The 16,258-nt window shown below is 49.2% G+C and overlaps 1 protein-coding gene across 1 annotated transcript in view; it reads right to left on the bottom strand.

The window, feature by feature from the left end:
- Positions 1-16,258, bottom strand: part of DGKQ (diacylglycerol kinase theta) — a 1,232,715-nt gene that overhangs the window by 8,082 nt on the left and 1,208,375 nt on the right. The window contains exon 22 of the mRNA XM_086961841.1: positions 3,810-3,962. Coding sequence (XP_086817967.1) covers positions 3,810-3,962 — 153 coding nt within the window. The remainder of the gene's footprint in view (positions 1-3,809; positions 3,963-16,258) is intronic.

Raw genomic sequence — 16,258 nt, 5'->3', positions numbered from 1 at the left:
TCCATACATTTAGCAGTAGTTTTTTTCACAAATACAAATTATACAGTAATAACATCAATTAGTACTTCAGAAGCTCTCTAAGGTAATACTAATGATCAGACGACAGATGTTTTGCTTGGGGGCACAGACCATTAGGGCGTATTCAAGATGAAATACTTGTCCACCTCCTTTGTCCAATAGGCATAATGTTGTCCTATGCTTTCACTGCTCTTTTTTGCCTAACATTGCGACTATTTCATGTGAGATAGACGCTTGCCCTTGGCTGTGTGTGAAGGAAGCTTGCTGTATCCGTTTGGTGTGACTCCCAGTAATCACTGCTTTCTTCCACTCCTACTTGTAATGCTTGGCATGTGGAACTTTTGAACTTTGTTTAGTTAGATCGCTCTGCTTCAGCAGGATATTTGTAAATTGTTTGCATTGCTATTGTAATACACTTAATTTGAGGAAGGTAATGGGATTGTGGCTCAGGAGGGTAGATGTGCACCTACCCGGCATGCTGCTTATGGCCCCTCCATTTAGAATATTTTTGGAAAAGTCTGTAAGGCTAGTGCGAGTGGAGCATTCCTCACATGGTAAAAACCGCAGAGGTTATAAAACGAGACGCGTTTACGGTGAATGGTCCTTTAGTCCTGAACCGCTCTGCTGAGGCTGCAAACAAGTGGCAGTACTGCACTATTAAAAGTATGGAAGTCCGAGTGCTGCACACTAAGTAAAGTTGGCTTGCTGACGTGCAGGCTCATCCCTTTCAATCCCAATCAAGGATGTACAACTCTGCTGAAGAGCAGATCCCGTGCACACGCTGATTAGAACGGTTGTCCTGATGTCAGGACACAATGTTACATGCAAAATGTTGTTGGTCAGTACAGAAAATAATAGCCAGTGTACTGACCAACAATTGATTTATAAAGACTTCTTCGCATACACGAACCTTTGTGCTTATTTTGAACCTTGACATATATTTCCATTTTGCATGTAACATTGTGTCCTGACATCAGGACAACCGTTCTAATCAGCGTGTGCACGGGATCTGCTCTTCTTCTATTTTGGTCTAGGCCTCCCTAAACTAGTCCAGGGATCTTTTTCCATTTGGGTTTGTGTCCCCTGGCCTGCATTGCACCGCATGCCCACAGCATGAACAATTTTAACCAAGAGATCACACCGCTTTGAGCGCCACTGCTTCCTGTTCCCTCAACTCAAACCCATTCTCTTTAAAATAAAATGTACAACTCTGCTGACTAGTGGTCGTCCCTTCTCAATAGAGGCGGTACTGTGAAAGAAGTACTTTCCCATCACTCCTTTCCATGTTTTTCACCTGCCTCACATGATGATGTTGTCAAACTCATTTCTACCATCAAATCGGGCTCCCCTCTGGACCCTTGCCCTCCTTCTGTGATGCTAAAACTCACAGAAGTGATTTCACGCCCCCTCATGGAGATCTGCAATACTGCATTTCAGACAGGCCACTTTCCCAGTATATGGAAGAAGGCTGTTATAAAACCCCTTTTAAAAAAACCTACCCTAGACCCTACAGCTGTCGCCAGTTATAGACCCATTGCGTGTCTGCCCTTTCCTGCCAAAGTATGCGAATTCCTGATGAATAGACAGCTCTCAGAGTTCGTCGAGACCCACCAACTTCTCGACGAAACGCAGTTTGGTTTTAGGAAAGGGCATGGAACAGAGACCGCCTTGATAAAGGCCTCTGATGAGATCAGGGCGATCATGGATCAGGGAGGGGCGGCTGTCCTCATCCTCCTGGATTTGTCAGCGGCCTTTGACACGGTCGACCATATCACTCTAGTCGACCGTGTCACAGCCCTGGGGATAAACGGTCTGGCCAGCGATCTCATCTCATCTTTCCTGGCAAACCGTACCCAGACAGTGAGGCTGGGAGACTTCTACTCTCCTATCTCTGCACTCCCTTGTGGAGTCCCACAAGGATCCTCGCTAAGTCCTATGCTATTTAACATCTATGTAGCGGACTTAGCAAGGGTAATAGAGGCCTATGGGGAACGGCTTACATCTTACGAAGATGATACCCAGCTGGTTCTGGGTATCCACAGGGACGGCCTCACTGTGGCAGCCAACTTCCAGAGAGCTATGCTTGAGGTCAGTACCTGGATGGCCTCGAATTGTCTTAGGCTCAACTCGGACAAGACCGAGATTATGACCTTCGGAAAACTCTCCCCTGAATGGTCCCCTAGTTGGTGGCCGGAAAAGCTCGGCCACCCACCTGTCCCAGTGGAAAAAGCCAGAAATCTGGGAGTGATTTTTGACAGCAAGCTGGCTTTTGACCTCCACACTAACAGGTTGTCTCGTCATCATTCTTTATTCTGAAAAAAATAAAGAAACTACTACCTTACCCCCCCCCCCCCCTCAGCTGGGAAGACTTTGGTCTCCACCTTAGTCTTCTCTAAAATAGATTATGGGAACGCTCTCTTTCTTCACACCCAGAAGCGTGTCATAACTAAGCTGCAATCCATCCAGAATGCGGCTGCCAGGATCCTTCTAAACATTCCTCGCCGCAAATCCACCACTCTTGGCATTCGTCAGCTCCACTGGCTGAGAGTTGAGAGCTGCATTAAATTTAAGGCCCTCTGCATTGCATATAAGGCAGTACATGGCATAGGACCCAAGTTCCTGACCGAAGCTTTTCAGCTGTATACTCCCAGTAGGCAATTAAGATCGGCCAACACCAGTCTCCTCCCTGTGCCACGCACAAGAACGGCCACATGGGGAGACAGGCGCTTCCTTGTGGCCACTCCAAAACTTTGGAATCTTTTGCCACTGGCCATCAAAATTGCCCCGAACCTGATGAGCTTCCGCAGGCTCTTAAAAACATGGTTGTTTAACCAGTAAGAGGATGGCTGACTCCAGTAGTTCCACAGCGCCGAGACACCCCAGGGTATTTGTTGCGCTATAAAAATTACGTAACTAAATAAATAAATAAATGTTTACCACCCCTGCTAAGAACGTCTGACACTGTTTCATCAAAAGTAGAGCCATCCTAATGGAAAGAGCTCCTTCCGAGACGTGCAGATTCTAAAGTAGTAAGCCATGGTGAGGGAAAAGGAGCAGGGTGGACACCATCCGTATTTGCATCAAGGCCCTTTAACCCTGCTAGCCACTGTGCTTTTCAGAACACTAGAAACTTGCGGACTTAGCTCAGAGCTGACAAGACTGAATGGACCTCGATTCTGCAGGTTTGATACAATTCTATGCAAATAGCGACAAATCCAATTAGGCAGCATTGTTTGCTCAGTTGTTGGGAAAACTCCAAAGTGTTGCCAGTTAACACTACTGTACAGAATCCTGGCAAAGCTGTCACTGTCGGCGGGCTTGCTAGGAAACCACGGTAATTTCTTAAAATTCTCAGGGTTCATCTCTAGAAAGAAATAATTTGTTAGGAAGATACTTTTGTATTACCCCTTTGCGAGAGGAAAAAACAACCCCTGATCTCTTTGGTTTTCAATAGGATAATTAATCAGGAAGTTGCTCTTTTGGAGAAGAGGGATCATAACTATGATGAGAAAAATATAACGTGGATTATTATCATAAAGTAAAGTGGATATTCTCATATAACGCTACCATTGGGCTTCTATTTAATTATGTTTTGATTGCTCCTACACACTCCACGAACAAGTGTTTCTACTACCTTCATAGTTCCCAATAAGATGGAACCTGAAGTAGGAAGCCTGAGAAAAAGCCTGCCAGGATGCAGACCTAGAGTCCTGAAGTTACAGCTAAGTTTCTACAGAAGACATGTTGTCCCACTGGGCCGTAAAACACGCTCACTTTTACGTCAATCTTACCTTTGGTCCTGCTGCAGAAATGATAATTTGGCCTGGAGGCTGGATCCAGGGCTCTCCATCCACTTGCACAGCGATGGGCTTCAGCAGAGTTACGCGAAAGTATGACCCCTGAGCGATGCGGATGCCTGAACGCAGCCCACTTTGCACTTGGCCCTGCAACAAAACACAACAGATAACATTTACATTCACGTTTTTACAAAACCAGGAACATGTTAGACTTATCACAAGAGATCTATTTCTCAGTATCCTACAACCAAAAATGCCTAATAGTCAGTGTTCACTTAAGTGAGCAAACACCATAAAATGTGATGCTAAAGAAAGTGATGGGAAAAGTGAGCTACAAGTGGGCTGTATACATTTCTGTACCATCAATTTACTTTAATGCATAGTCCGATTCGCATGTTTCTAAAATCAGTTGGCAGCATCACTGCTGGCTGTCACGGGTTACTCTGGTTGGCCACTGCCCATTTCTATGTTGCTTTACCCCAAATTTTATGGCTTGCGAAGTGTCAGACATCAATTCTTCTACCATAGATGCTTCTGCTCTTAACGGACTCCAAAGTACATATTAGCCATTCAGAAATAATGTTTTTGGCTAAATGTGCTTCTCTACTTAAAAAAAAATATGTTGGCATGGTAACGCACGAATACCACTGTAAAACTGCCATTCAGGTTTCGCCACTTTTACTGAGTTGATGGGCTTCAAAAGTTGCCCCTCCTTTTCTCCAAAACATCCCGGACAAGACCGCAGAGAGTCCATATAAAGTTGGTTTATTAGGTATGATCAAATGTTACTTTTCCAGTGTGTTTTACATTCTATGATTGCTCATAGATTTCTTACAAATGTTGTGTGGTACAAGCACCCCTTAAAAGTCTGTCTGTCAAGTGTCTGCCAATATTCCAGTCCACCACCCTTTAAAATGCTGCACAATTGGTCACCATACTTCCTAAATGCTCTTTGAAGAAAAATCAATGTAATGAAAAAGTGAGAATTAAAAATATTAGATTTGCTTACAAATCTTACCATATTGTGAATTTTATTTTATCATAGTCATGGTGGGAAAAACAATTCCACTACCACATTTTTATGTCGCTATAATGGTTACCATGCCCCCAAGAACATATACTTCGGATTCCAGGTCGGATTCTGCACATAGCTGTGAAAGGTGCACAATACTCTATATGCAGACAAAGAAATATTGCAGGTAACTTATCTGAGTTGGCCAAAGACCAATGCCTACCTTCTTGGCACTAACTTCAAAGCAAACCTAAAGGGACATTTGAGGCGTAGCTACCAAAGGTTTCACTCTGACAGAACCTTACTGAAAATTGGCTGCCCCAAGCATAGGCTAAGCATTCGGTCTCCTCGCCTGCACTGCCCTCGCTAGCACTCCTAGGCTGTCATTTTGCAGTACTTATAGCATATCACAAAATCGCATTACCGAATGGAAACACCATGCTGAAATCTGGAAAAAAAGCATAATCTTACCTTTGACACTGACCATGACTGATTTCCTTGCAGTGGGCAAGACAAGGTTTCATCCCCCAATAGTTCGAGGAGTGCAGAGCTACGTATGCCCTCGACCAGCTCCCATCTGTGAGTCCTTCTACAACATGCTGAGTAGAAAAGCTGGCATGGAAGAGGGCAACATTCTTTTCTCAAAGAAATCATCTATTTTGTTCTGTGCTTAAGAATGATAGCCATTTGTGGGGGCGGAGCTTGCTGCAGCGCAAGATGGCCGCGTCGAGGAAGAGCTCCGCGAGTTATCGGTGCCACGCTGATTATATCCTGGCAATCAAAATATTTAAAAGCCCACAAACACGCACCTGAGATGCCGCTGAATGCTGGGCAAACAAAACAGGTGAGATGCTGGGCGCCGCCTGTTGTAATCCTGCCTAGGGTGGCTGCACCGATGCCTCCGAGAGCCGTATTGAACCTGGGCCGCGGCGCGGGGCTGTGTTGAAGGCCGCACGCCCGCTCAACGTACAGCGGGGGAGTGCCCCAGCATCACGACGCCCGATAATGGGCTCCAGTCTGGCGGCCGGGGGAGTCCCTCCGCAATTACTGCTCATCTGCTGCGCCAGCTTCATCGAGTTCGGCGCAGGACCCTGTGCACCTAGGGACACGGTGCCCTTCGAGGCCTCGTGTGCGCGGAGGGCCCGACCAGAGCAGCCCTGAGAGCCCCAGGAGATGGCACGTCCCCTTGACCTTGTGGACGTTGCCCTGAATCCAACTGCCCTGACTGAATACTCCCTGGATATCCCCCCTGGTGGCGAAGGGGGAGTCCGAGCTGAGGACAGCTTCATTGTGTGTGGTAAGCGGGGGCCCCCTGGGAGAGCGTGGCCTTGGAATTGGCTTCTCCACCTGTGGTACGCCCCGCCAGCTCTTTGCTACATCTTGTGATCCTCAGCCCCCTACTAGGCGACTACGGTGCGCTGACCAGATTGCAAAGGTGAAAAGGGAGAATTCCATAGATCACTGTGCATCTTTGTCACTGTCGGAGGTGTGGGGGTGGCCCTTAGCGCTTTACCAGCTTTCAGCAACACGCCTATCTGTGCCAACTGTTGTCTTCTCGCTTTGTCCGACCTGCTGTGGGTCCCCGCCCGGCGGGGGCTTTGGCTGCTGCTAGGGGGCCTGTGTGGGGTGTGTCCCGCCTGGGGTGCGAAGCCTGTGCTCCCGGACGCTCTGGGCATGGGGTGACTGTCACACCGTGATCTCTCCTGAGGGGATTCGCTTGTTTGGCCCCCGGTGGCCTCCTGGATGGTTGCTAGCCCCTGGTGCAATCCGGCTGGAGGTGCCCGTGGATTGTCATCCAACTCCTTTAAGACATATCAGTGACTTGGTTTCACCTTATACTTCTGCTCCAAACCTTTGTCATGGGTAGGGTAGATAGAACACAAACCCGTCTCCCATTTGATACAAAAAGTACTAAATCTAAGGAGGCGGACCAGGTGCCCTCATAGGATTCCAGCGCAGATCACCCAGAAGATGACCCCACTGAGGTCAAACAGATGTTTGCTACCATCCAAAAAAGTCTACTGACTATGGATGGGAAAATAGAGTCACTGGTGTACCGAATAGACAGGATGTCAGAGCGCCTAGATAAACAAGCAGAACGTACAGACATGGCCGAACGTAGGATCACCGAGGTCGAGGAGGCCCAGACTGACGCAGACCTGGTGCAAAAACAGATGGCTAAAACCCTTGCAACCCTTAAGGATAAGGCAGAGGACTTGGAGGCCCGGTCTCGTCGCAGTAACGTACGTTTACGGGCCAGGGAATTGGGAGACCTCAGTTACGAAGGTTCGTCGATTTCGCTTTACCCTGACTATACCGCCAAAGTCCAGGATGCTTGCCGCCTCTTCAATCCTCTTAAACGACAACTCTGGGACCATAACATCTCCTATGCTATGCTGTATCCCGTGAAACTAAAGGTGAACCTGGATGGCTCTTCCCGCGTCTTTACGGACCCGAACACTCTGCAAAAAGCCATGAAGGACATACTCAAGAAATCTACGCTGGAGGCTGCGCGACAACACACGTCGGAGGCGGCGGAGGGCGCACAGGGAGGCTCCCTCGAAGACAATGACTAGACCAATTTGGCTGAGATGCCTCCACACTGTAACATATTGTCTTCTGTTTTTCTAATGCCCATATCATTATTCTGTTGCCCTGTTGAAATGGTGGGTGTGTCTTCTATTTTGTTTGGATGGGCTCTTGAGTTGGTCGCCCGGACTCTTTCTTCATACTCCAAATAAGTTGTGGATATACCTTTGGTTCACTATGTGCAAAGGGAAGTTATTTAGGCACACACATTGCAGTCTTTCACTCGTTAATGCTTGTATGATATTTTGCCGATGGGTTTGATGCACCACTGTGATTGTTGCTTATAGCAGGACACCTGCATGCCCGGCTTGGCTTAGTGGCTCCTCACTAATAAACGATTGCCTATATATGCATAGTTATGTATGGCTAGATGCCGGTGGCTGCTTGTAGTACTTCGGTAAAATCCACCCCGTGTGTTACACACTACATGGCTAGTTGCCAATTTACTTTAGAGGGGGGATGAGGGGGGGGTACAATGAGGCCGTGCCACGATTGGGGTGCCATGGCGTGGGTGGGGGGAGGTAGAGCTTTTTGTGAATTATTGTTTGTTTTCATTGGATATTTCTATTTTTGTTTTTAAAATAATTTTCAGAGATACATACACAATGGTACATATGCCGTCACTATTGCATGATATGATTATCGACCAGATGCCCCTGGGATACTTTCTGACGTTACAGTCACACTACACTGCCCTAGGAGATGAAGTCCACAATAAGGCTTTTATCCTGGAACGTTAGAGGTCTCAATGACCAGCGTAAGACAAGGAAAGGTATGTCGTATCTCACCAGACACACTATAGATATCGCTCTTTTACAGGAAACACATCTACCGTTGACACATCTCTTGCAAACCCGAAACGAAATTTGTGGCACAATCCATGCTGCAGGTTTCACCTCGCATGCACGAGGGGTCCTCACTTGGATCAACCCCAAATCTCACCTCACACTCGAGGAATTGTACACCAACACTAACGGCAGGCATGTGGTGTCTAGATGTAAGGGGAGGGGTTTGGATAGCATATTAATTAATGTGCACGGTCCCAATCATGACTACCCCAGTTCTTCCCTGACTTGCTCACACTTGCTCAACGTTTGCGTGACGTCCCTCAGTTATGGGGAGGGGATTATAATTGCAGTATTAATCCTGACCTAGATAGGTCGGAGCCCCCTGCGAGGCGCCGTTCACAGGCAGCTGAGGCCCTTCTGGCCACTTTGATGGACTTGTACGTCATAGATGCTTGGCGCACCCGGTCAGGTGTGACAGGTGGCTTTACACATTACTCGGAACCCCACGATCTTCATACCCGAATAGAATATTGATTCCTGGCAGGCTCCCTTCGGCAATAAATACGCGACTCTGAGGTGTTCCCACGTACCTACTTGGATCACTCTCCTTTGTTACTTATACTAGCTACTTCTGCCAGGCCGCCCCCCGTTTACTTGGCGCTTTCCTCCATACGCGGTACTAGATGAAGTTTTTAAGGCGGAAATGTTGGAAGCTATGGAGGCTTTTTTTGCAACTAACCTGGGCTTGGTTCTGCGCTTTTCTACCATTTGGGAGACCTTCAAGGTCTATGTACGTGGGGTAGACATATCTAAGCATTTAGGGGTTCTGAGATCGATTAGGAGGCGGCTAGCTCTCTTGGAGCAAATGCTCTCGGACATAGTCAGAAATATATGCACCTCTGAAGATCCTTTATTACAGACTGTACTTAAGAAAACACTCGAGGAATATCTCATGGAGGCAGATATAGAGGTGAAGCTGATGGGCAAATACGCTGTGGCGCGGGTGTACAGGGAGGGGAAACGACCGGGTTCGACACTGGCGAACCATATGAGAGGACGCCGTGACACCACTCAACCTATGCAACTAGACTCGGAGAACGGGGATACTGTTGTAGACTCGGATGGGGTGGTGGAACAATTTTGGCAGTTTTACGCTGATCTCTATAGAGTCCTGCTCTGCTCCACATCTTCTGACCTGCTTGAGTACCTAGAATATATTAAGTTATTAAGGGGACGGAGCTTGCTCGTGACCAAAATGGCCACTTGAGCCCTGAGCTCCGTTTCGCCGATTAACTATCCGATAATTATCTTTCAGCATTCCCCCAATAAGGGCCTGCAAGTTGCAAGACACGCTACCGGAGATTGAGAGAAGCAGACGGAGCCAACTTTGGTAGCACACCGACGCGGCATACTAGAGAAAGGGCTACCTGCGCGGATGCAGACCGCAGGCCCCTAATCCCCGGTCCAGCATGAAAGGAGGGGCAGTGCTGCGTCCTGCGACGTGCGGCGCGGTCATTGTAGGACTAACGGTGGCGGTGGTGAATAGTGGAGGAGTTTGGGGAAACCGGGATCGGTGAGTGTGCCGACACTGGTGTACTGCCGGGGGAGGACTGCCCGCCTCTAAAGGTGAGCTGCGGTGCGGCAGTGACAAACCGGCCCGAAGGGCAGCTTGCAGAGAGACTTTCAGAGGCAGACTACAGGCGAGAGCTGAGGGGCCACGCACCACACACCACGCAGCGGTAGCAGCAGTAGCTCGTGAATCAGCGGGCGGCAGGGAGAGAGCCTGCGGATGCTTCACATCAGTGCCACTAGACTGGAGTGGCAATTTAAGAGCTGAAGACGCTCCGGTTCCTGCAAGCGGCCGGGACGGCCTCAGCTGGAGCGTGGGATGCAGTGTCAGTGAAGGTGCGTGTGGGCCGGTTTAAGCACTGTGGGAGCCACGTTCTTACAGCCTAAAGACACCGGACACATGCACCTTATATGTAGGCGGAAAAGCACTGCTGCATAGTCTGGGCAGCATAAATAAAGTCTGAAGTGGGAGTCCCTCATGCCAAAACCTGCAAACAAGTCTGCAGAACCAGGTGGAGTGCGGGGTGCCAGAGCACTGCGTGGTGAGTAACCTGAAGCAGAGGGTTAGCTGCATTGTATGGAATAAAGGATATGAAAGCGGTGAAGTGCCTAGAGGACACTGGATATGCTGGATAGTCTATGACAGACTGCACACTTCTCAGGCACCAGCAGCACTGAAGCAGGGGGAGCGGGCAGTGAATGCGGACCGACTTAGGGGTTGGCAGAGTGACCCGGTGTCAGAGGGAACGCTATGAAAGCACAGGATGAGGACATAAAACAGTGAATGGCCAACGCGTGAGTGCGTAAAACTGGTGATAAGGTGTTGCTGACGCAGGAAGCTAGTGACAACCAGACCTGGTCTGGACAGCGCCGCAGACAGACCAGCGCGAGAAAGGAGAAGCCACGTGAAGATACTCATCTCGGGTGCGCCAGCAGCCCAGAACCCTACAGGAGTATATACACAGTACAGCGCCAGAGAACTCGCTCGCAGGCAGTGCTGGCTCATTGTCATTATGGGCAGAGGGGACAAGACACAATCTAAGTTGTCATTCGAACAGAAACGTTCTAAATCCCACGACGCCACCAGTACTGAGTCCTCGAGAATGCAGGCGCCACCGGAGGAAGACTCGGGTACGGACATACATAGTATGCTTCAATCCATGGAAAAAAGCTTGCAGTGCGGGATAGCCTCTCTGGGCACGAAGATGGATGCTCTCTCCTACAGAATGGATAGACTGGCAGAACGGATGGACAAGCATGCAGAGAGACTGGACATGTCGGAAAGAAGACTCACGGAGGTTTAGGAGGCGCATACGACTGGATTCGGACCACAAGCAGTTTGGGAAAATCCTACAAGTACTGCAGGATAAGACGGAAGACCTCGAAGCACGTTCGCGCCACTGTAACCTGCGTATCACCGGCCTGCCGGAGAGGACTCCCACTGGGAACATGGAGCAGTTTGTCGAGAAATTACTGGTGACTCTTCTGGGAGATGGTGTCTTTTCTATGACGTTTGTGGTGGAACGTGCACATCGCTCTTTGGGCCAGCGGCCACCCCCAGGTGCCCCATCACGTCCAATTATTGCAAAGTTGCTAAAGTACCGCTACAGGGATGTGGCGCTCCGTATAGCGTGAGAGAAGAAAACTCTCCGATATGAAGGCTCGGACAAATCACTCTACCCGGATTTTACAATGCGGGTGCAGGAAGCTAGCGGACACTTTGTTCCCTTGAAAAGGCAGCTCTGTGACCTGGGCATAGACTATGCAATGCTGTACCTGGAGAAACTCCCTGTGAACAGCCAAGGTTAATCCCATATGTTCACAGACCCGAAGGCTCTACAGTAAGCATTAAAGGGGTGGTCTAAGGAGCAACGCAAGAACCCGGTCCAACTAGAGGGCGAAGCTTCAGGCGGCTCATCGGACGAACAAGACTGATGCAGAAGGCCGATAAATGTATATAGAGGCAGATAGAGGGGGGAGGGAGCGGAGAAACGGGAGTCAATTAGACGGGCGCAATGTATAATATAACTACATGCCAGATAGTCGGGGGGGGGGGGGGAGGCCCACGATGGCGGAGTCGGACGGAAGGTCACTGCTTCATGGGCGGAATCAGCAAAAGGTGATGCAGGACACTTAAAGCCAAGTGGGCAGTACTTACACAAAGTAGATGAGGTGGGGCGCAGAGCCTGGACGGGGATGGAGAACAGTAGACGATGTGGGCACGATGGCACATGTGCATAGGTCATGGATAGCTAAGGGTGGAATGCTGTGCGTAAGCTGGATCGGAAATGTTGGGGCGGGGCTACAGAGGAAACACTGATATTTTCACGATAGATGCTGATTGAGCAACCTCTGCCCACGAGTGCTAACAGCGAAGGAGCTCATAGAGGAAGGGGGTTTTCAATGTGTAGTTGTAGGGAGCTGGGTGGGGGTTCACAGGGTACTGTGTGACCGATTTGGGGGTGGTCCGCTGTGGGAGGTAAGGGGAGTTTGGGGGCGTGGTTATTGAGCAGAGGTTATTGGGGGAAGTTGTTTTGGGTTCTGTATGCAGTATACTCTATATATGCACAAAGAAAGCTGGGTTTTGATGTAGACGCTACAACTGTAGATGGCGACCCACACTAAGACCGAAGTACCGAAAACGGCGGACTCCATAAGAGTGCTGACATGGAATGTTAGAGGGCTGAATGACTTGCAAAAGCTGCGCAAAGTGCTGAGTTACTTGAACAAAGCAGTAGAAAAGGGGGTGGTGATGGACAGAGCATCTGAACCAATCAAACACTCACACCCAGTCAACAGATCTGGGTTTAATCCATCGCCCTTCTTTAGCTCTCTCTGCCACTCGAGTTGACATGGCCATATGCAAATCAGTCTGACCCTGTGCCTCATGGGAACAGTCCAGCCCGAACTGCCAAGCCATGCCTTCCTTGTACCGGATTCAAGTTTCCGAGGACCGGGTTTCTGGCATTACAGCCGTCTTCAGCCAGGCTTGCTTGAATCCAGTGGCAAAGTGAGCAAGGGACTCACGTCTGAGCATACCCTGCCAACTTATGGCGACCAAAGCAGTACAAAAGGGGGTGGTGATGGACGGAGCATCTGAACAAATCAAACACTTACACCCAGTCAACAGATCTGGGTTTAATCCATCACCTTTCTTTAGCCTACTCTGCCACCCCAGTTCAGACATGGCCATATGCAAATCAGTCTGACCCTGTGCCTCATGGGAACAGTCCAGCCCGAACTGCCAAGCCATGCCTTCCCTGGACCCAATTCAAGACTCCTAGGACCAGTTTCTGGCATTACATCCGTCTTCAGCCAGGCTTGCTTGAATCCAGTGGCAAAGTGAGTAAGGGACTCACGTCCGAGCATACCCTGCCAACTTATGGCGAACAAAGCGGTACAAAAGGGGGTGGTGATAGACGGAGCATCTGAACCAATCAAACACTTACACCCAGTCAACAGATCTGGGTTTAATCCATCACCGTTCTTTAGCGCACTCTGCCACCCCAGTTCAGTCTGACCCTGTGCCTCATGGGAACAGTCCAGCCCAAACTGCCAAGCCATGCCTTCCCTGGACCGGATTCAAGCTTCCTAGGACCGGTATCTGGCATTACAGCCGTCTTCAGCAAGGCTTGCTTGAATCCAGTGTCAAAGTGAGCAAGGGACTCACGCCTGAGCATACCCTGCCAACTTATGGCGAACAAAGTGGTACAAAAGGGGGTGGTGATGGACGGAGTGTAAGGATCCAGAAGCCGTTTCCGCAGGAGTGCCAGGAACCGAAGACCTGGCCTAACCCTTCCCCCCTTCACCTGTTGTGTCTATCAAACCCTAGAACACAACGGTGGTATGGAGGGAAAGGAGGGAACAAAACAAGGTAAGGCAGGGAAAAAACAAGACTTCACGGACTGGTACCCTCAGGGTGGAAACAGGCACTAGGAGGAAAGTATGAGGATTAATATACAACAATAGAAAACAAAGTGCATTAGCTTGTATACTCTCTGTGTATTTACCTAATAGTTTCTTTGATGTTTCGTGTGAACATTGGCCCAATCAATCTTAAATGTATCTCTGCACCACACCAACAGCGAAAGAACTGTCACTTTGCCTGGTTAAATGAAAGGTAGATGATTCTCCTACTTTCACTAAGTCATGTAAAAGACAGTAGGCTAGTTTTCTCTTACCCTGTGGTGCAAGGGTTTAACTGAGGAAGTGAACTTGTCTTGTTTCACTGATTCTCGGGTCTATTGTATCTGAAATCAAACAACACAAGCATAAGCAGTTATACTACACAGTCAGAGAGGTAATAAAAAGGAGCACCAAAAGCGCTTTACCCAGTCTTCTCTTCTCGAGCACTGTGACGAATGCCAGCCTCCGTGAGTACCAAGGAGTCCAAAGAAAATAAAAATAGGTGATAAAGGGCCCCTCCAAGCGGACCACCCCAGCTCCAATCCCCGGGAGATACCCCACACCTGCTCCACACAAGTCCAGCCAATCAACGGAACACAGGTCCGGCCGATGGGCGGAACCGGGACAGGCAGGCTGAGGTTCTGAGGGGAAGGAGAGAGGAAAGCCGGCAAGGGGTGAGTAGAAAGCTCAAAGTATCGGGTCCGTCCAAAATACTATGGACAAAGGCGATGTGGAGGTTAATAGCCACGCTCCAGGTAACGAGCGAAGGAAAAACCCCAATGGTGTTACAGGAACTGAAGATGCAAGGACTTTCGGACACGGACGGACGAGTGCGGGCGCCCGAGAGTAACACGAAAAACAATGCAAGGCTCTGCGGAAGTGACGCAACGCAAAAACAACGGGACACTAGAGCGCGAAGCACTGTAAAATGGGAAAGTCAGACTTTAGACTCTGCCTGACCTCCCTCGCACATGAGCACCATCGAGCGGCCATCTTTGTAGGAGATCTCGGACTGGCCGGCGAGCTGGCAGGCGTGACACGGAGCATCTGAACCAATCAAACACTCACACCCAGTAAACAGATCTGGTTTTAATCCATCACCGTTCTTTAGCCCACTCTGCTCCCCAGTTCAGACATGGCCATATGCAAATCAGTCTGACCTTGTGCCTCATTGGAACAGTCCAGCCCGAACTGCCAAGCCATGCCTTCCCTGGACCGGATACAAGCTTCCTCGGACCGGTTTCTGGCATTACAGCCGTCTTCAGCCAGGCTTGCTTGAATCAAGTGGCAAAGTGACTCACGAAGCTTGTTTCCTGTCCGGATACTCTATCTATCACCACCCCCTTTCATACCGCGAGGTACTTGAACAGGCAGGGTGTGGATGTCGCCTTGCTGCAGGAGACGCATCTCCCACAGACTAGCGCAATGTTACGCAGTAAAGGCTTGACTGGGAATGTTAACTCAGCGGGATCCACAACACATGCAAGGGGGCTGCTCACATGGGCAAACCCAAAATCGTTTTGTTCGATTGAGCTACTGCTTGCAGATAACGAGGGGCGTTATGTGGCATTGAGGTACTGACCTAATTATGACTGTCCTGAGTTTTTAAGACGATGTTGAGCATTCTGCAAAGATACCACAACGCACAATTTCTCTGGGGTGGCGACTTTAATTTGATAAGAGACCCTGATTTGGACAGATCGGCCGGCCCGATAAGGAGACCGGTGGCGGCAGCGAGAATGCGGGACAGCGTAATGACCTGTTTAGATTTAAGTGACGTGTGGAGGGGGCACAATTCTGACAGGGGAGGGTACACACATTACTCGGCCTATCACAACATATATACCCGTATAGATTATTGGTTGGCCTCTACGTCATTGATGGGCCAGATCCGCACTTGCAAGGTACTACCACGCACGCTCTTGGTTCACTCTCCACTGCTGTTGGTCCTGGACACCCCCAAGAAAGCTTTGCCACCGTTTACATGGCGCTTTTCCCCATATTCACTGCTTGACCCACTATTCAGGGGAGAACTCGTGGAGACAATAGAAACATTTTGAGACCAACATAGGGTTGGTGGACAGCTTCCAGACAAAGTGGGTGGCCTTCAAGATATATACAAGGGGTATGGTAATTTCTAAGCACTCAGGGGTACTTAATGCAATTAGGTAAAGGTTGAAAGACCTGGAGCAGAAGCTGAAGGTCTTGGAAGAGCGGAAGTTAGCTGAGGGAGAGGCTGAACTGGAGGAGGAGATAAAGGTCCTGCTGGGTGAATATCATGAAGCAGCGGACAGCGAGGTACTACATATGGGAAAGTACTCTAAGGCACGCACATATGGAGAGGGGGGTAGGCCGGGCTCGGTACTCGCCAAGATTCTGAAAACGAAACGTGGGAAAACACTGATCACTGAGGTGAGATCAGCGGAGGGAGACACCCTAACTGAAGAAAAAGATATAGCTGAGCGGTTTAGGCAATTTTATTCAGACTTATACACTTCGCGTTCGGAAGACATGGAGGAGGGAATACTAGACTACCAAGAACACATCAAGCTGTCATTCTTAACGAACACACATAGAGA

Source organism: Lissotriton vulgaris, chromosome 3_1, assembly GCF_964263255.1.
Source record: "Lissotriton vulgaris chromosome 3_1, aLisVul1.2, whole genome shotgun sequence".
NCBI lineage: Eukaryota > Metazoa > Chordata > Amphibia > Caudata > Salamandridae > Lissotriton > Lissotriton vulgaris.
The sequence above is the reverse complement of the archived record's forward strand: the minus strand, read 5'-3'. Positions and strand labels throughout refer to the sequence as shown.